Raw genomic sequence first — 21,086 nt, forward strand, 5'->3', positions numbered from 1 at the left:
CAGTGGCCTGCAAACCGGGTTCTTCTTTCCCTGATCTTGTGACTTATTTTGGGAAGATCTCTATATAGGTCTGCATTTGACATATGTTCCTTCCAATGCACATTCAGAACAGTTCTTAGCATGCGGGTGTAACAGCCATCCAGTTCCTTTGCAAGTTTAGGGGTGATGGTCCATTAGACTGCTGCCCTCAGTCGTCAACCGTCTGGATTGACGACTGAGAAAACTACGTGGAAAAAAAGTGACGGATTTTGTGTTGCAGTTGTGTCCAAATTGATCTTTTGACCGAGTTTGTTGTTTTTAGAAGTTCAGTGTGCGATCTTGTCACAGCGGCGCGGGTACAGCAACGCTGTACACGGCGCCGCTTAGTCAGTCGCCACGGCGCACAACCAAAGTCGCATTGAATTGTTTTCAGAAGTCCGTCATGATATGGGCTGTAAGATAATCAGTCGTCACTACGAAGCATACACAATATGCGAAGTGTAGACGGCTGATTGGAATTAGTCTAATGGTCCATGCTTCGCATCCATAAAGCAGCACCGACTCCACTGTTGCAGCAAAGATTCGAAGTTTGAAACTCCTGGTAAGAGTTGACCTCCAGATTTTCTTAAGTTTACTGCACGCCCTACAGGTAAATAAAGTATTTCTTGGCCAATTGCGTGTTGTGTCCATGTATCGTACTAAGCATGTACGCAATGTAAGGCGTGTGTATGCATTTCTTCTGTACCATGCACATTAAACGTTGGCAAAATTGTATTTTTTTCTTTTCAATTCTTGCAGCCCTGTATAAAGCTAACATCACAAGGAAGGATCTTAAATCCTTGAGTTTTATTACATCATGTCGTGGACACCATTACGCTCTACCAATGCTAGCACAAGCAGATTCTCTACCAAACCTCACAATGGCATCACAAAGAAGAACGGTAAAGAAAACCACTTCCTAACTCCACAACGTACGCCGCGGTATATGTCAAATCGAGCAGAGACCCTGTGTACCGCCAGGAAGTCTGATGCAACAACAAAGCCAGAATCACCAAATTTATCAAAGAAGTCGTCAACTTTTCGCACCCCGCTGTCAGCCACGCCAACTAGAAAAGATTCTGTAAGCTCCAGCCACAATGGGACGCCAGAGTGCTTTAATAAGGTGGAGTTTGACACGCCATGCACACCCAGGATGCGACGAGGATCATATCGGTCATCGGTGTCCGGGACACCGAGTCGGAGTTCTGTGTCGGGGACACCAAGCAGATGTGAAGATTCTGTTGATTTGGATGGATTTAGTGTGACGGTGGCTGTGAGAGTCAGGCCATTTAGTAAAAAGTGAGTAGCATGCATATAATGGTATATTTTAGTACAAATTCATACACCCCTATGGAAGACATGACCTTAATCTCCCACACAGGGGGTGCAGATTTCAAATGCAACCTGGCATTCTGGTAACTCCATTTGAAATTTACACTGCCTGTGTGAAATATTGTGGTCATGTCTTCCATAGGGTAATGGATTTCAACTGGAATAGCACAATAAACAGACAGTGTACAGGGACTGTCTTTTGGAATTTGCAGGAGAGCATTAAATAGCTCTTCTGGAGCCTTAAAGGAGAGCTGTGTAGGGCTATACAATAAAATCTAAGTAGAGAATGGTCAACCAAGGAGAGCTAAAATTCTCTCTCCTATATCAGATTTTAAGGAGAGCAGTAGAGAGCGATTGCTCTCGCTCTCCTCAAAAGGCAGTCCCTGAGTGTACAACTGGCAAAGTTCAGAGTCATCTGTTGATGAGGGACAATTGTGCCAGACGTGCGAGAGAATTCTATGGTCTGCTACGGCATATTTTTTAAAGCACAGTGTCATATCACAGACTAATGACCAAAACCTGTCACAGATCTAGATAATATATCAATTCTTTCTTTTTGATTTCAGAGAAGTGGAAGATCGTGATGTGAAATGTGTAGTGTCTATGGATGGTAACGAGACCAAGGTGAAAGCCAGAGGAAGCCAAGTCAACAGTTTCTGTTATGATCACTGCTTCTGGTCATTTGACAGCGTACATGGGAACTTTTCAGGTATATTTGACATTATTTGACCCGGTTTTTGACATTAGTACTGTTGTCAACAAATATGTCGAGATCAAGATAAAAAACAAAAACCAAGAGGTACCCTAAGGTCTGTATGCACAAAACAAGTTAGACCTGGCTTACCTATAAAGGTTATCCGTGTTCTATAAGCTGCATATCCTATGCAACAACTGCTATACCTTGTTTAGGACTTTCAAAAGAAGTACCTGCATGTGCAACCATCACTGTATCAAAATAGCCCGCCAAAGTCATGCAGGTAACTCCGAGGTCGTGCATTGTATTGGTTTGAATGAGGAATACTAGCGCCTTTTGTTAGAAGTCACACATGAGTAAAGTGGATAACCTCTACGGAGATTAGTCCTATGGAAAAGGAACTGTTTTGGTTTTTGCATACCTTATTAAGGACAAATACATGTAGCTCAACATGAGATGGCTACAGGTTAGAAGTAAAGGAGTAAACTTTGCTAGAAGTAAAGGAGGAAAAGAGAAATGATCCCTCCCTAATTCTAACCTCCATGGTTAGACCATGTCTAACCTTGACCTGGTCCAACTTGTTTTGTGCATAGGCCTATCGCCTTAGGTCAGGCTACTGACCTAAGGCGAAAGTGCTGAATAGGATTTTAGAATTTTAATACTGCCAATGACTGTTTCAATGGGTATTGTGCATATACATGTATGGTCTATCGTAGCACATTGCTAACATAGCACTTTGCTAATTGCTGGCCCAGGGCCAGTTGTATATTTTTCGATGAGCATTTTGAGACGATCCCTGAAAAGAACATTGGTACCGGGTACCCTGTTTGAATCAGCTCTTTTTTGTTACTATCGACCCACATTTGAATAAGGAATAAAAGTCTGAAAGTACATATACATGTATGGTCTATCGTAGCACATTGCTAATGTAGCACTTTGCTAATTGCTGGGCCAGGGCCAGGTATATAATTTTCGATGAGCATTTTGAGACGATCCCTGAAAAGAACATTGGTACCGGGTACCCTGTTTGAATCAGCTCTTTTTTTGTTACTATCGACCCACATTTGAATAAGGAATAAAAGTCTGAAAGTACATATACATGTATGGTCTATCGTAGCACATTGCTAATGTAGCACTTTGCTAATTGCTGGGCCAGGGCCAGGTATATAATTTTCGATGAGCATTTTGAGACGATCCCTGAAAAGAACATTGGTACCGGGTACCCTGTTTGAATCAGCTCTTTTTGTTACTATCGACCCACATTTGAATAAGGAATAAAAGTCTGAAAGTACAAGAAATCGGTATACTAAAAGTAAAAATTCCAAATAATGGACACAGCTGCCAGCAGCTGTACGCGATGCGACCGGTTTCGTATGTCGCGTATTTCAAAGTACAACACAAACGCACGGCCATGGATACAATAATGAAAATACTAACCAATCATGAGTGAGTTGACAAGGTTTGATTCACTTCTGCGTTACGCACACGCGGGCGTTCATCACACAATGTACGCAGAGAATCATAACACTGTTGACAGCTGCTGTGTTCATTCAATTGAAATTTCTAGTGGTGGTATTTCACTAGTAATGGGATCACCTGTAAATCTTCTCTGTGTTCTCCCTCTGTTTCTCAGGTCAAGATACAGTGTATGAGCAGCTAGGGGTGCCATTGTTAGACAACGCATTTGAAGGGTTTAATACCTGCCTCTTTGCCTACGGGCAGACCGGATCTGGTAAATCGTACACGTAAGTGAGATTCAAAATCGCTGTTGGGCAGGAAAAACCTCCTATATCCTGGTGGCCCTTGAACATATTTAAAACAAAACTGCCAAGAGGGTACATGGGACATTTTGCATTAAACATGTTCAGGGGCCAATAACACAAAGGTGTTTTTTCCTGGCCAACGACGAAATGTATTTACAAACTAATTGCAATATGATTCATATAGAATTGTATACTGTAAAACAAGTTAATTTTGTGTGATTTAATTTCGTGAAGAGCTCAGATCCGTGAAATTAAATATCTGCAAAATTAAATTTGTGAAGGTAGCAGAATTTGACGCCTGCAGCTTCTGATCTTAATCCACCAGTCCTTGAACTGCTACGCACTGTCATTGGGTTGTGCTTGCAAGTGCCTATAGCTAGGACACATTATTTGAGTTACATTATTTGAGTGTAAAGGTGTAAAGTGCAACCCATGATATAATAAACTGCTACCTTATTTATTGTGATGACTGCATTTATAATTGTTTTAATAAACATCTTTGCATTGTTTTTGCATTTTACAGCATCATGGGTTATGATAATGAGGTTGGAGTCATTCCACGTTTCAGCCGTGATCTGTTCAGGCGTATCGAAGACCCGCAAGAACCTAACGTATGTACATTATTGTTTAAATTCAGTGTAAACTTTTGTAACTTTGTCTGGACTACGCCATGCTGTGTGTCACTCACAGATAACAAAATGATGTACATCCGTAATAAGCAGTCCAGTTAGCTCAGTCGTTAAGACGGTCGGCTCAGGGGCGTGACAGTATGAGTTTGAGCCCATGTAGTATCAATTGCTGATGTACTTGTGGAAAAATTGAGCTACGGCATGTTGCGTGTCAGTGTCACTCATGGATAACAAAATGGTGTACATCCGTAACAAGCAGTCCAGTTAGCTCAGTCGTGAAGATGGTTGACTCTGTGGTGTGTCTCAGTATGAATTTGAGACCCTGCAGTGTCAATTTCTGATGTTGTGGAAAAATTAAGCTTGTGTGATATTCCCCTGGACTATGAACATATCTGTCCTGGTCAACCTGTGCACAACTCAATGAACTGATCCTGGCTGCGATGGTTCATGTAGGTCATTTAGGGCTTGCTCTGATCTCAAACTGTGCATCTCTGTAATGGTATATGGATTAATTTAGGCACTGTGATGTAACTTCCTTGCTGTATAAAGTGATGTACAAAGCCATAACAAATTTATGCTATGTAGACAGCAAAATTTCATTTTTAAAAGTGTGTGTTTGCTCTCTTCAGGTTAGTTCAGTTTTATTTTATCCAATGATCAAATCTGATTTTCCGATATAATTACACGTCAAAGCGTTGGTCGATGCAGAGCAGCGCTCTTGAAAGGAACAACACAAAGCTTGTTGATCAATCAATCAATCAATCAATTTTATTTTATCCATTCATCAAGCAACAAGCAACAATATTCATCAAGCTACAATAAACAATGAATTGTACAATTATGAAAATTATAAATATAAATATATACACAGTGTACATTGAAAAAGGTAAATATCAATGAAAAACTTACATGGGCAAGATGATGGATGAGAACACTGCTAAACGCAGAGCGTGAGGTGCAGTGCCCTCGACCTAAAGTTACAACTGGAAACAAAGAACTACAAATAATAATAAATTATACAAGGTAAAAATTCAGAGTGGTACAAACTTCATGCACTCAGCATAATAATGTACAAAATAGTGAAAAGCAAAAGTTAAAGCCAAAATGCTGCTCAATGGAAATGTAGAAATAGTGGGCCTATAATAGGCCCTATACTGAATAATACCAAAAAATGAGGGTGCCGACAACAAAATTTGCTTACATGATAGCAAAATACGATAGAGACCCAAATGAATAGTAGTAAATTGTGAAACATGATGGGAAATTACGAATCACTTGGCATATATTTTCCAAGAAGATATTTTTTCATGTGCTGCTTGAAAACAGCAACCGAGGGTGCATTTTTCAGAGTTGATGGTAAATTATTCCAAAGTAATGCACCTTGGATTCTAATGGTGTTATATGCAAGGCACGTGTTGGTTTGATCAATATGGATATCGCCTGCATGACGAGTGTTGTAATTATGCACATCACTGTTAACAATAAAGTAATTATGATCAAGTAGGTCGTTGGGAAGGAGACCATGATAAAACTGATACATAAAAATCACAAGTTGGAGAATGTACAGATCATGTATTTTTAATGTTTTCAGAGATGAAAAAAGTGGGTCAGAATGTGCTAACCAGAGCGAGTTAGTGCAGGTTCTGACAAGCTTCTTTTGCAACAGGAGAACAGAGTCACGGTGTGAATTGTTCTTATCAGCCCAGATAATTGCACAATAGTTTAGGTAAGGATAAACCAAAGAGTTATACAGGGTTGGTAATGACTCAATTGGGAGAAATTGCCTGACTTTTCTGATGATGCCATTATATTTAGAGATGATGTTACAAACGTGAGTGGTGTGGGACTTCCAACTTAAATTATCATCAATTAGGATCCCCAAGAATTTAGTAGTGTTTACTTGACCTAATTGTTTGTTATCAATATTAACTTTGATCTCAATGTTAGGATTTGGATTATATTTATTTTTAAATATCATGTAATTAGTTTTACTTACATTTAGTGACAGCTTGTTTAATTTAAACCAATTGGAAATTATTTCAAGATCTTTATTTAGTAAAGTTTCAAGGCTAATAGGATCTTTATTGGTACAAATTATATTAGTATCGGTCTGCAAAAAGTATAAATTTAAGTGTAGAAGAGCAGTTGGGCAGATCATTTATGTAAAGGAGGAAAAGTAAAGGACCCAGGATCGAACCCTGAGGAACTCCACAATGGATGGTATTAGTGGGGGATTTTTTCCCATTGAAGACAACAAATTGTTGTCTGTCCTTTAAATAGTTTTTAATCCACAAATTGGAAGTTCCTCTAATGCCACAGTGGTAAAGTTTTTGAAGGAGAATGGAATGGTCAAGGGTGTCGAAAGCCTTGCTTAAATCAAGGAAGATACCAACTGTGCATAGTTTCTTGTCAATTGCAGTGGTTATAGTGTCATACAGGTTATTAATGGCCATGTAGGTGGAATGGTTTTTGAAAGCCAAATTGGTTTGGACTGAGAATTTTGTGCTTAGTAATAAAGTCAAGGATCCGGTTATAAATGATCTTTTCAAGCAATTTTGAAATAGATGGCAAGATAGAAATAGGACGATAATTGGTAAACGTATGTTTGTCACCAGATTTAAAAACCGGATTCACTTTGGCCGTTTTCAATTTTGATGGAACAATACCTGTTGACAAGGAGCTATTAAAAATATGTGTGATGACATCAAGAATTTCGGGATGATCTGCTTAAGAAGGTTTGAGCTGACGCCATCAATACCGCAACTGGTGCTGGTCTTAAGGGAATGCGTAATTTCTAGAACTTCCTGGGTAGAAACAAGGTGATAAAAAAGGGAGTTTAACGGGGACTTAGAAGTTTTAATTTGGTCCAAAATGGAGATATTAGGAGGAGGGATTTTACTTGCAAGAGATGGACCTATATTAGTAAAGAAATCGTTAAATTTCATAGCAATTTTATTGGGATCTTTAATTACATTGCCATCATCATCAGTAAAATGGCTAGGAGGTTTAGTGGTTTTATTCCTGCCTAGAATATTATTGAGAGTTTGCCACATCTTCTTCATGTTATTCTTATGAAGATTAAGCTGAAAACTAAAGTGGTTTTTCTTAGATGTGCGTAGTAGGGAGTTTAGTATATTGCTAAATTTTGTGTATTTAAGTTTATTTTCAGGATTAGGTTTAGCCAAGTATTGTTTATATAATTTATCTTTAGTGAAGATTGACTTTATTAGGCCAGGTGTTACCCAAGGTTTTTTTAGGGGTTTTGCGCTTAACTTTGGATGTTTTTATCGGGCAATGGGTATTTAGTAATTTTTTAGTTTAGTATCAAAAATATTATAAGCTATGTTAGGGTTAGATTCCTATAAACTTCATTCCAATTAGTTAACGATATACCATTCTTAAGACCTTTGATATTATCAGTCTTCAATTGGCGCTTCTCAAATATTTGGGTGACTGGATTCACATGGCTGCTAGAGTTTATATTTGATGTGAAGGTAAAAATTGGGAAATGGTCAGAAATATCAACAACTAGGACACCAGAATTGATCTTAGCAGTCACATCGTTGGTCAAAATATTATCAAGAAGAGTTGCGCTATTTTCATTAATCCGTGTAGGTCTATCAATGCAGGGAAAGAAATTATTAGAATAGATTAGATTAACAAATTCAGACACTTTATTATTAGAACCATGTTTAAGTAGATCAAGGTTGTAGTCTCCAGCTACGTAACAAATCTTGCATTCCTTATTGATGATATCAAAAACTCTGGCAACATCAGAAAAGAAGCTATCCAAATTAACTGTGTCTGGGCGATAAATGACCCCTATGATAGAATTAGGAGTTTGCTGGTTATTGAATTCAATGAAAACGGAATCGCAGTTATCACACTTGATGGTAAGATCATCTCTAATCATGAACTCAATGTTGTTATCAATAAAAAGAGAAGCCCCTCCCCCTCTTTGATCGGTTCTATGAGAATTAACAGAAGTGTAACCTTCCAAATCAATGAGATTTGCGTCACAGTTAGATCTAAACCAAGTTTCCGTGAAGGCATAGATATTGAAATGATGATCAAATGTCGATAGATAATCAATTATATCATTGGCATGTTTGTTGAGACTACGGATGTTCATGTGAAACAGTGATAGCTTACAGAGATTTGGGTTATGAACCTGATTAATAGATAAGCTGTTATAATAGTTACAGTCACATTGCATAATTTGATCAATATTACAATCATCATCAGTTTCAGTAGAGTGGGTATTGAGGGTACTATTAAAACGAAATGGGTCAAATCTTAAGGAGGATACAAAATCAGACATAGTGCAAACAAATAGGGACAAATAACAATATCAAAATAAAATAATTATAGGAAAGAAATTTTAACTTAGATTACAATTTAAATCCAAATCAAGAGATTTGAATGGTACAAAATCAGGAGAGTTTGAATAGAGCTCTCCAAAACCACACACAATAAATAAATAAATAGTTTAAAAAAATGTGAATTGGGTGAAACAAATTTCGCGATGCCAAATGCAAAGCCAAAATAACATTGAAAGCCAATATGTTGGAGTTGGAGCCGGTTAATGGAATGGGACAACTGCAACAGTGTACCTCAAAAAAAGTCGGATGGCCATTGGAAAAAGAGTGGCTGGTGGTGAAGCGAGCAGGAGATGGAACCGAACCAATTTGGTATACACTGAGGCAATTTATTCCACAGGCACTGATCGATAACATAGGGAAAACATCGAGAGCAAATTAGCAAATCTAGAATTACCAGCATGTCAACAAAGGAAATATAACAATGTGAAAAATAGAGCACTCCATTATCCACAAAAATAAATAATACTTGATGAGTAAACAATAATCAATACAGTCCCAATCAGCATAAATACAGTTAAACAATAACAAAAAATGATATAGTGAGGGCACTGGTAAAATAAAACATAATATAATGGCAAGGGAATGGGGGAAGGCAACATTGGACACCAAACGGTTAAAACGAATGCTGAAGACTCCGAGGAGTAGCTGGCGAGGCGAGCATAAGAACAAGAGAACACGTTTGGTGAACAATGTAAAAAGTGATTCCACAGAATGACAACGCTTTGGTCATCTGTGCTTTTATTTTACTCGGAAACATGGGATGTAAAAACAAGAGGGTGACATGGTGAAAATGAAAATAATAAAGAACTGCGTAAGCCCAGATATAGTTTGGCAGTTTCATGAAATACATGAATAGTGAACACACAAATTATGGTAAACTTAAAGAAAATATCAAAATGGTCAAATGGGGAAACTGCAACAGTGTACAACAAAATCCATAGGCCAGAGGAACGGGAGGCCAGATGATGAGGCGAGCAAAAGAACCACAAATAACCATTTTGGTGTACACTGAGGCAGTTAAGTTCCATAGAATGACATGCTTTATAGTCAACCCATGCTTTTATTTTGACTAAACAGGGAAAATAAAAAACATTAGGGGAAACAATTGCAAAGAATGCAAAATAACAAATCTAGAATTACCAGTATAGCAACAAAGTAAATATCAGTAACAATGTGAAAAATAGAGCACTCCAGGATCCACAATAAATAAATAATACTTGGTGAGTAAACAATAAATAATCAATGCAGTCCCAATCAGCATATAAACGGTTAAACAAAAAAAAAAAAAGATACAGTGAGGGCACTAGTAAAATAAAACATACTATAATGGCAAGGGAATGGGAGAATGCAACATTGGACACCAAACGGTTAAAACGAATGCTGAAGACTCCGAGGAGTAGCTGGCGAGGTAGCATATAAGAACAAGAGAACCAGTTTGGTGAACAATGTAGCAAAGTGATTCCACAGAATGACAACGCTTTGGTCATCTGTGCTTTTATTTTACTGGGAAACTTGGGATGTAAAAACAAGAGGGTGACATGGTGAAAATGAAAATAATAAAGTACTGCTTAAGCCCAGAAAAAGTTTGGCAGTTGCATGAAATACATGAATAGTGAACACACAAATTATGGCAAACTTAAAGAAAATATCAAAATAGTCAAATGAGGAAACTGCAACAGTGTACAACAAAATCCATAGGCCAGAGGAACGAGAGGCCAGATGATGAGGCGAGCAAAAGAACCACAAATAACCATTTTGGTGTACACTGAGGCAATTAAGTTCCATGGAATGACATGCTTTATAGTCAACCCATGCTTTTATTTTGACTAAACAGGGAAATAAGAAATAACAAATCTAGAATTACCAGTATAGCAACAAAGTAAATATCAGTAACAATGTGAAAAATAGAGCACTCCAGGATCCACAATAAATAAATAATACTTGATGAGTAAACAATAATTACTAATCAATACAGTCCCAACCAACATAGATACAGTTAAACCACAACAACAAAAAATGATATAGTGAGGGCACTAGTTAAATAAAACATAATATAATGGCTAGGGAATGGGAGAATGCAACATTGGACACCAAACGGTTAAAAAGCTGGCGAGGTGAGCATAAGAACAAGAGAACCAGTTTGGTGAACAATATAGCAAAAGTGATTCCACAGAATGACAACGCTCGGGTCATCTGTGCTTTTATTTTACTCGGAAACATGGGATACAAATACAAATGGGTGAACTGGGGAAAATGCAAAATATTAAAAAGTAATGCAAACACCCAGATAAATATGGTTTGGCAATAGCATGAAAATCATGAATAGTATACGGTAATATAAGAGACAAAACAAATGAATATTCCACCAGATTAATAATGAAAAAACTATATAGCATTTTCATATGAAAAAAAGCATGTCTTGGAAAAATGATGGTAAATAGGTTCCATCGAACCAGTCAGACAAGGTCAGTTGGGTGCTCAATGAGGTGAACCATGAGCACAACAACGAGCGATCGACAAACGGTCCATGAGAATCAGACCGTGTCTGATAGGTCGAAGAACACAGATGAAACAAGCAAACAAGTAAAGCATTAAAAAAAGCAAGTAACAAAGCAAAATGAAGATCGATATTAGTGTATCAACTCAAGTCAACAAGATACATTACTAATACTATCAACAAAATGAATTGAGGAACACGGGATACAAATCAAATTTAAAAGACTTATATAAACAGGGAAAACCAAAATCATTGACCAAGGCAGACCATGTCAAATGAATGCTCAGTATAGATGGGGACTAACATGAGCAAGGCAGAGAAAGAACATACTGACCAAGGGCAAGGGAGGCAAGCATGAAATGACAAGTGTGCCAAGTAGGCCTACATGTAGACCATGGTCTGCTAGGTCAATGAAACTTGAGTAACCATGCATAATTAAATGAGATGTCGAGTACATGAAAACCAATAACATAATAAACTAATCAGGTATGACAAAATAAAGCTCAGCGTATATCTCTTATTAACAGGGTGCTTCAATCAGAGCAAAAGACTGCCATACTTCTTTATACATTAGAAGCTAGTATAGGCCAAGTCACCAGTCAAATCCAAGTAATTTGAGGCTCGTGTTAGGAGTCAATTGGCAAGTAAAAAAAAAAGCGCAGTGATTTATAGTGCGTTATAAGGCACAAAGCCTAGACGTTGGTCTACAAGCCTCAGCACACTTTACAGATTGTCGCTGACCACTACGGCCCCACATCATTCCATAAACCATTTAACAACAATTCAGGGACTTTGCTGCTTCAAGAGCGCACACCCTAGACATTCCACAAATAACCATCGCAACCAGGATCAGCTCCCAGAGTTTTGTACGGGTTTCAACGAGACAAATTAGTGCAGTGAGCTAACTCAATTTTTCCCACAAGAGCGTACTAGGCACTGCCAGGGTTCGAACCAGCAACCTCTCGCACCATAGTCGAATGCCTTATTGATTGAGCTAACTTGACTACAAGTAACCAAATGTCAAGTCGAGTTCTTGTACGACTTTTCCAATTTCATTGCAATAACACACTTGATCACTTTTTTCATTCTATGCGTAGGTGAGTTTTGCCATTGAAATCAGTTTCTTTGAGATTTACAATGAGAAGATTCATGATTTGTTGGCAGCTGGTACTAACGCAGAGAAAAAGACAAAGGTTAGTCTATAATGGGATATGCCAGTTGAAATCCATACACCCCCTATGGAAGACATTACCTTATCTCACACAGGGGGTGAATATTTCAAATGAAGTTACCCAATCAGGTAACATGATTTGAAATTCCCTGTGTGGAAGATTAAGAAAATGTCTTCCATAGGGGGTGTATGGATTTCAGATGGAATAGCCCATTGGTCTCATTTCCAGTGTCACAGTCCATTCACTTGCATTCAACAATCATAGCGGAAAATATGACCTCAAGTTATAGGGTATGAGTTTTAATACCCAATGCAGTCAAAGGTCAGTTGAATACGTATTGGGGTTATAGAACTTTGTGCTGACAGATGAGAGTATAATAAGATCCTAGTGTTTATAGTGTATCACATGAACATTTCACTACTTTACAGCACTCTGCAACCAATTAAAATCTACCAATAGACACAGGGGCCTGACATGAAGTATTTGATTTGGGGGACACTGACCGTTTTTCAGCCATTTTCAATACACCTTTTTTAAATTTTTCCCTTGTGTACAGATTTCATATGCACCTTTGTGATTTTTTTATATTTTTTATGTGGAGGATATCTATCTACGCATTAACAGCTGAAATCTAGGAGATAACGCTGACGAAACTTCGGCCAGGCACAAGTGACCTGGTGAACGAAGGGGGTCGCTGTAGATAGCTGGTCGGGGAATTTGCAGGACAGTCAAGTGTAGCCAACAATCGGTCTTGTTATACCCTGATCGGAACCGACTGTAACGAGGTTTTTTGTCATGGGTCATCTGCCCCGCCATTACCAGATGAGCCACGGGGAGAACGGAATTAATTTTTTTTTTTTGTCCTGTGGGAAATTGAACCCAGGACCTCTTGCACCAAAGGCAAAGACCTTAACCAGTGTACCACGCTGCTCCCATGAATATGCTCAATTCTTTCTGTTTTTGAACAATTTTAATAATTGCAAGTACCGTATTGGTCCGAGTATAGTCCCATGTTCGAGTATAATCCCACCCCCCATTTTTCGAAAAATTTCAGAAATTGTAAAAAAAAAAAAAAAAAATTCAAGATATTTTGTATTTTTAATATGAAAATTGATAATTTTTTTTTATTTTTTTTTTTTTAGGTCAACCATGAATGATCCTAGCATCTAGGTCTAGGTCCAGGGACACTCCAACACCGATTTTTTTTTTTTTTTAAATTCGAGTATAATCCCACCCCCCAATTGTGAAAAATGTTCACATAAAAAACGGGTGGGACTATACTCGGACCAATACGGTAATATTTTAAAGTTGTTCTTCTCTTCATTTTGTGTACAGTTGAGAGTGAGAGAACACCCATCTATGGGACCGTATGTTGAAGGCCTATCCACGTAAGTCCAACAATGGGCTGTTCCAGTCGAAAGCCACATACCCCCTATAGAAGACATGACCTTAATCTTACACACAGGGAGTGTGAATTTCAAATAGGGTTACCTGAATGGGTGACTCCATTTAAAATCTACACTCCCTGTGTGGAAGATTGAGGTTGTGTCTTCCATGGGGTGTATGGATTTCAACCGGAATAGCGTAATACTTGTCTTTGTTATACTATTTTTCATTGTGGCGAGTTGGTGACTTCAACATATTGACGTCACCGACGCGAGGCAGCTGTTTCATGAGGACAGCTATGGAGTGTCTTTAAATGCATGGATGCGTATACAAGCGCTTTAGGTGAACACTCACTATTTATGAAGTGCACACTGACTCCCCAAGAGGAAAAATAGTATAGAGGGTGCGGGCAAAGTTGTTTCAATAGGACAGGGTTGGCCAACCTAACGGGCCATATGCGACCCTCGGCAATGTCCAATGTGGTTCGCAAAGCATTTATTTTATTTTCTAATGAATAGATAGTGGACTGGGTAACTGTAGAGTCGACATAGGGTCACTTGTAATGCAGGAAAAAGTAAAATTAGCTTTCCATCTGCACTAATGCATCTTTTTAAAGCAATAGTGTTTTTTCATGCATACTTATTAGTTATGTATCAACTTCATGGAGTAAAAAATATCAGACCTGCCAAATTTAGTATACTTCAAATCAAATTGCAAGTTCATGCATGAGAATCAACTTCAACTTTCACTTTGTCGACAATCAGAGTTTATGTTTTAGCAACTGTTGCAGCAACAGATCGACAATGAAAACACTTGAAGGGAGACTCCGGCAATCATAACATTATGCCTTATAATTTAGAAAAATAATTATCAAGCACAAATCACATGGTTTTATTGAAAACAAACTCATATTGAACATAAAAACGAATAAAAACAGTCAGCTCTCAACACGCTATATTCAAAATTCCCGCGCCGAAATTGTCTGAGTGCAATAACGTAATGGTTATTTGTGCTCAATTGTTGTCAGCCTTCATTGTATTACTGGGACGTCATTGCACTCGACAATTTCGGTGCCCGGGAATTTTGAATATCGCGTGTTGAGAGCCGGCTGTTTTTGTTCGTTTTTATGTTCAATATGAGTTTGTTTCAAATAAAACCATGTGATTTGTGCTTGATAATTGTTTTTCTAACATATAAGGCATAATGTTGTGATTGCCGGAGTCATCCTTTAACGATGACAGCTCTTCTGTCATTCTACGATATCAACACAACATAAAGACCTCCCATGATGAAAGGTTATATTTAAGACTGCAAAGTTGTGGGACATTATTAAATTCAATGTAATAATTTGATATAATCATGTTTTCTTTCATGACAGGTTTGCAGCTAAGTCTTTTGGTGACATCAGTATGTGGATAGAAGTAGGCAACAAACAACGAGCCACAGCATCTACAGGAATGAATGATAAGTCAAGCCGCTCTCATTCAGTGTTCACTATAGTACTCACTAAAACTAAGGTAAGAACTATAGAATTCGACAAGGTCCTGTAGCAGGGTCTGACTGCTCTTCTTGATAATCATGTAAAAAGAACTAAGTCACACCTGGGTCACACGATGCTATGCACCGGTGAATGAGGTGCCGATGTGATAATGACATGATTCAATTAGCCAATCAAAACCCCACTTCTGTATTTACACTGTAAACAGCACCAAATCAGCAGACCACTGAAGAACCTTGCCAAAAACTATAAAAAGAAACTAATGTTGCAAGTCCTAAACTGAAATTCATGTTATTGTTATTTTAATATATAGACCACTTGACATCATTGTTTATCAACAAAGGCGAGGGACTGGTCTATCGATATGCTTGAACGAACTGCTGTTCAATGGTTTTCTTGTACTATATATGAAATGTGGTGGATGATTTAAAATGCATATGCCCTGAGCAAACTATGATGCATACGCACATTGCAGGGCAAAGAACAATGGAAATTGCCATGATTCGCGCATACTGCCGGGCAATGACATCACATGTCAAGTGGTCTATACGTGTACCTTTACACTTAAATGAAAGGTGATTTTAAAAAAGACTAAAACTAAATTACAAAATAAAGTGGTCGATAGATGACGAATTTTTTGTGTGTATTTTGATACCTCTTTTAGTTCAAAATCTCAAAGTCAAAATACCGACATAACAGCCCATTGCCAGTGGAGGGTAACAAATGAATTGTACTTTTATTGCCTTGCAGACAGAGTATGTTGAGAAAGAAAAGCATCAACACAACACGACAAGTAAGATTAACTTGGTTGACCTAGCAGGAAGTGAAAGGTCCTCTACAGCCAATACCACAGGAGATAGGCTCAAGGTGAGGCTAAAATAACATCACAAGCTGAATCCCTTTTACAAAATTGGCGTACTACAGTACTAATCGTCAATCGTATATTTGAACAATGTCAGATGGTATACGCTTGACCTATATGAGCATGTACTACACAAGGAGTATGCTTAAAAAGAATAAGTATATAGTTTGGGCGAGGCTCCTCTTTAGATACAATGCTATGACCTATGAGCATGTACTACACAAGGAGTATGCTTAAAAGAATAAGTATATAGTTTGGGCGAGGCTCCTCTTTAGATACAATGCTATGACCTATGAGCATGTACTACACAAGGAGTATGCTTAAAAAGAATAAGTATATAGTTTGGGCGAGGCTCCTCTTTAGATACAATGCTATGACCTATGAGCATGTACTACACAAGGAGTATGCTTAAAAAGAATAAGTATATAGTTTGGGCGAGGCTCCTCTTTAGATACAATGCTATGACCTATGAGCATGTACTACACAAGGAGTATGCTTAAAAAGAATAAGTATATAGTTTGGGCGAGGCTCCTCTTTAGATACAATGCTATGACCTATGAGCATGTACTACACAAGGAGTATGCTTAAAAAGAATAAGTATATAGTTTGGGCGAGGCTCCTCTTTAGATACAATGCTATGACCTATGAGCATGTACTACACAAGGAGTATGCTTAAAAAGAATAAGTATATAGTTTGGGCGAGGCTCCTCTTTAGATACAATGCTATTGCATCAGACAGAAGGATTATACCCATTATCTCAGGCTAAAAGAGAATTCCAAGCAATAAATCCTCTACAAAAAGAATAAACAATAGAGGCCCAGGAATAGAACCTTGTGGCACACATAGTCTGTTGAGAAAGAAAAACATCAACACAGCACTACATGTTAGATTAATTTAGTTGGTCTAGCTGGAATTGAAAGTTCATCTACTTCCAATACCACAGTAGGTAGACTCAATCCATGTTTCCATATTAAGTACTTAGGCTAGTTTACTTTTATCATCATGGTAAAGGTTATGCTAGCATCAGCAAAGCAAATATATAAAGACTTCACATAAATTAACTTGGCCATTACAAGTACACCTATTGATAGCTTCAGAACTATTAAACATGTGTGACATGATCAAGGGGAATGAGTCGGATGTCACTAATATTGCTTCTGAGATATTGGCAAAAACAGTGTTCAAATTCTTTTGTCTTATATTGTTTTCAGCCATTGATAAATTGCTCATAACTTGATAACCAGGTGTCCGATTTTGATGGGGTTTGCTTCAAAATGTAGCCTTTGTAAACTGCCAGAAATGATGCAAAAAACTTGTAATTGAAAATTGCTGACATGTGACTCATTCCTCTTGATCATGTCACATATTTGCAATATTTTAACATAGAAAGAAAGGTGGTTTATGTATGAACCATTAGCCCAATATTTTTCTGTTTTGTTGCTCACCGTGAAAAAACAGTTATTGATTATTGATTGATTGTCTATGCAGGAGGGAGCCAACATCAATCAGTCATTGATGACACTGGGTAAAGTCATCTCACATCTGTGTGACAGATCACAACATAAACGCAAGAAAGCTTTTATTCCATATAGGGATAGTGTACTGACATGGTAAGTGTGTATATATGGAGGGGTTAGTGCAGGAAAGCCCAACCTGCAATAGCTGCCATATAGATATTTATATAATATTGGATGGCATTGAGGGTTGTATAAGGCTCAAAATAAGCTAAGGTGTCATAAAAGTGTAACACACAATTATTTTTCCAGCTCTTTTCTTTTGGTCTCCAACCAGGTTTAAATTACAGTATGCACATATATCGTTCATAATACACTAAAAGAAAGATAAGTTATAGACCATTGACTTCACAAATTTAATTTTCTAGCCCTTGCGTACGTTATATTTGACAGACACAATTTTGATGATTTTCTGCAATCAAATAAAAATTTATAAAGTATTACATAAGGTATTTTGTGGTTATTTAGGTGTAGGACCTACAGCAACTGATTGTGGAAAAAAATGTGTCCTTACAATAAGGAGGATAAATTGTTATAAATAAAATATGTGTGTCTGTCAAGCCATAACATACGCAAGATGTCTGTCAAATGTAACATACAGAATAATAATTTGGCAAAAACAGTAGTTCAAGATGGGAAATTGAATAAAGATCACATGCAGTTTATAAATCACATGTTTTAAAACACTTTTATAAACTCTAAACTATCATCATAATGTGAACATCAAGTGATTTTTAATTTTTTTTAAATGTATTGCGTATGTTACTTTTGACAGACACATACAAATCTTGCGTATGTTACTTGCGTACAAATGTTTGACAGACAACACTTAACAATGGATTGTGTCATCAAAAAAAGCTTCTCCTCACAGAGTGATAGTGCCACAAAGCTAGGTGGAGCTAAATGCTATGTCATGTAGCATAATTAGCTGTATCACCCTAGTTTAGCAGGAATTACAGCACCGTCTTGCGTATGTTACTATTTGACAGACATTTCAAGAAAAATTTTAAAATTGTTATATGTTCAAAAAAGATGGCAGCCACTTACAAATTGATTATAATATGGAGAAATGAAGTTATTTACAATAGATTTACCCTTTAGTTTATGCTTCAAGTCTTTGTTTATAAAAAACTGAGGGACTTCAAAATCAATAAAAAGTTTGACAGACAATAGTAACATACGCAAGGCAAACTTTTAAATCCTTTTTTTGATCTGTTAACTTATGATTCATAATGCCTCTTTCTGTTTTTTTGATTGGTTTACTGCACCATTTTGGGAAACAGGTCACATGAATTTCTATAAGGATCCATAAAAAAAAAAATTAAAAGCTGTTGAAAAAGCGCGTCTCTTGGCATGTTACAAATAAAAGTGTAAAAATAGGCATTTTACAGCTATTTTTATTTTTTTTATTATTTAGAGTGAAAGGATTTTACTTAAATTGTGTATGCTATGTCTTTACTACCTAAACTTGCCACTAAACTAGCAAATATTCCATTTCTATAATTATTTTTTTTTTTTAAAGATGTCAAAATATATGGCTATAATATGACACCTTAGCATATTTTGAGCCATAAGAATATACTGCACGCGCCATGAATGATATTCAACAAGCCGGTACGGCGAGTTGAATATCATTCATGGCAAGTGCAGTATATTCTCATACAACCCGAAATAGAGCCATCCAATATTATTATTATTATATAATATGAAGCTTTTTCTATGATGCGTGTTTAGTACCAAAAGTATCAAACTAAACATGCTGGGTGCCATTTGGAATCCAGTCGTTTTATTTAGTGTAATCATTTTCATCATGTTTGCCGGCGGTACAAAACAACAAACTGCGTAACTCAATCAATTACGCCTGCTTTGGTTCTCCGCGCGCGAGGTATGCCGCGTAACACGCTACAAGTTGCGAGCGACAAGCAAAATGTGCGCGCCCGTTCAGTATCAAAATTAACTTGCACGGTGTTACCGTGCAGTATTAAAAATTTGTGGTATAGCTAAACGCTTCATATTATATAATAATTCACAATATTGCATTATATATTACATATGATACCTGGCAGCTATTGTAGATGTGTCTGTTTTGCATTCCATGGGCCAAAACGTTTTAATAGGAGAGCTTGCACTCTGCTCAAAATGGGCGATGCCAGTTGAAATCCATACACCTATGGACGACGTGATCTTGATCTTCCTCACAGGGATTGTGAATTGCAAGTGGGGTGATTCCATTTGAAATCAACCACTCTCTGTGTGGGAGATTAAGGGGCCGTCCACAATTTTCGCCATTTTCACTTGCGTACAAAGCGCACGTAACTTTTACCCCCTCCCTCCCCGAGTTACGTACAAATAAAATGGCGAAGGATTTCCATGAGTAGACCTACTACTAATAGCAAAATTGAGATGTTGGGTTGAGGTAGGGCTTAGAGTTTTGGTTAAAGGTTCGATTAGGGTTAGGGTTAGTGTTCCAGGAGGACAGTTGGTTCTGGATTAATGTTTTTACAGATGCGTTGAGAAATGCTGAAAAACATCCTCTTTAAAACATATTTTCCTGAATACAAGATCAAACAATAAAATGAAATATAGTTTAAAATGCAGCCCGAATCTAAACTAAATGACTAATGCACCGAAAATCTGCTGAACATCCCAATACTCTCTTTTCAAGAACCACTGGGATCACATCATATAGGAACCAGGGGGACATCCCTTCGGCATGTCTGGCGTACGTTCTTGCAATGAGTTTCGTCTTTTGTCGCAACACTGACAATCCACACTTGGGCCTTTGCTGCCATAGATCCTAGCGCAGATAGAAATTTTGGTAATAAATTAAGCACAATGTAAAATAGGAGCACTATACATATTAGACTAAAAATTAAAGGGAAAATCATTGTTTGCATGTCATGTTATAGAAATTGTTATTTAAACGAATTGAACAATTTTAGGTTAAGTTATGAATAAAATATTAGAAAACACCATAATTTTTCACCTTCATTTTTTATTGCTCAAACAAATCGCCATTTTTCTTACGTACACATGCCCAGGATTTCTACCCCCCTCACTCCCTCTTACGTACGCTTTGTACGTAAGTGAAAATGGCGAAAATTATGGACGACCCCTAAGGTCATGTCTTCCAAATGGGATGTATTTGGATTTCAAATAGCTCATTTTGTTAAAACAAAAAGCGGTATCATAAGGATAAAAATTTAATTTAAGAAATATATGCCACAAGGCAGTAAAATGTAAATGAGGCACAGCCTAACCCATCAGGGCACACATTGCATAATAATATTGAATTTAACGAATCACAGTGCGCAGTTTTGTAAATGGTCTGTGGAGGT

At 37.4% G+C, this 21,086-nt stretch overlaps 1 protein-coding gene and 1 long non-coding RNA gene across 2 annotated transcripts in view; both read left to right on the forward strand.

The window, feature by feature from the left end:
- LOC140139898 (uncharacterized) overlaps positions 1-21,086 on the forward strand; it is a 280,876-nt gene that overhangs the window by 22,584 nt on the left and 237,206 nt on the right. The window lies entirely within an intron of this gene.
- Positions 1-21,086, forward strand: part of LOC140139584 (kinesin-like protein KIF14) — a 69,651-nt gene that overhangs the window by 9,546 nt on the left and 39,019 nt on the right. Inside the window, exons 2-10 of the mRNA XM_072161289.1 lie at positions 778-1,317; positions 1,917-2,059; positions 3,678-3,789; positions 4,331-4,418; positions 12,413-12,508; positions 13,823-13,875; positions 15,252-15,390; positions 16,122-16,238; positions 17,723-17,844. Coding sequence (XP_072017390.1) covers positions 836-1,317; positions 1,917-2,059; positions 3,678-3,789; positions 4,331-4,418; positions 12,413-12,508; positions 13,823-13,875; positions 15,252-15,390; positions 16,122-16,238; positions 17,723-17,844 — 1,352 coding nt within the window. The 5' untranslated portion in view covers positions 778-835. The remainder of the gene's footprint in view (positions 1-777; positions 1,318-1,916; positions 2,060-3,677; positions 3,790-4,330; positions 4,419-12,412; positions 12,509-13,822; positions 13,876-15,251; positions 15,391-16,121; positions 16,239-17,722; positions 17,845-21,086) is intronic.

This window comes from Amphiura filiformis, chromosome 18, assembly GCF_039555335.1.
Source record: "Amphiura filiformis chromosome 18, Afil_fr2py, whole genome shotgun sequence".
NCBI classification, from domain to species: Eukaryota; Metazoa; Echinodermata; class Ophiuroidea; order Amphilepidida; family Amphiuridae; genus Amphiura; species Amphiura filiformis.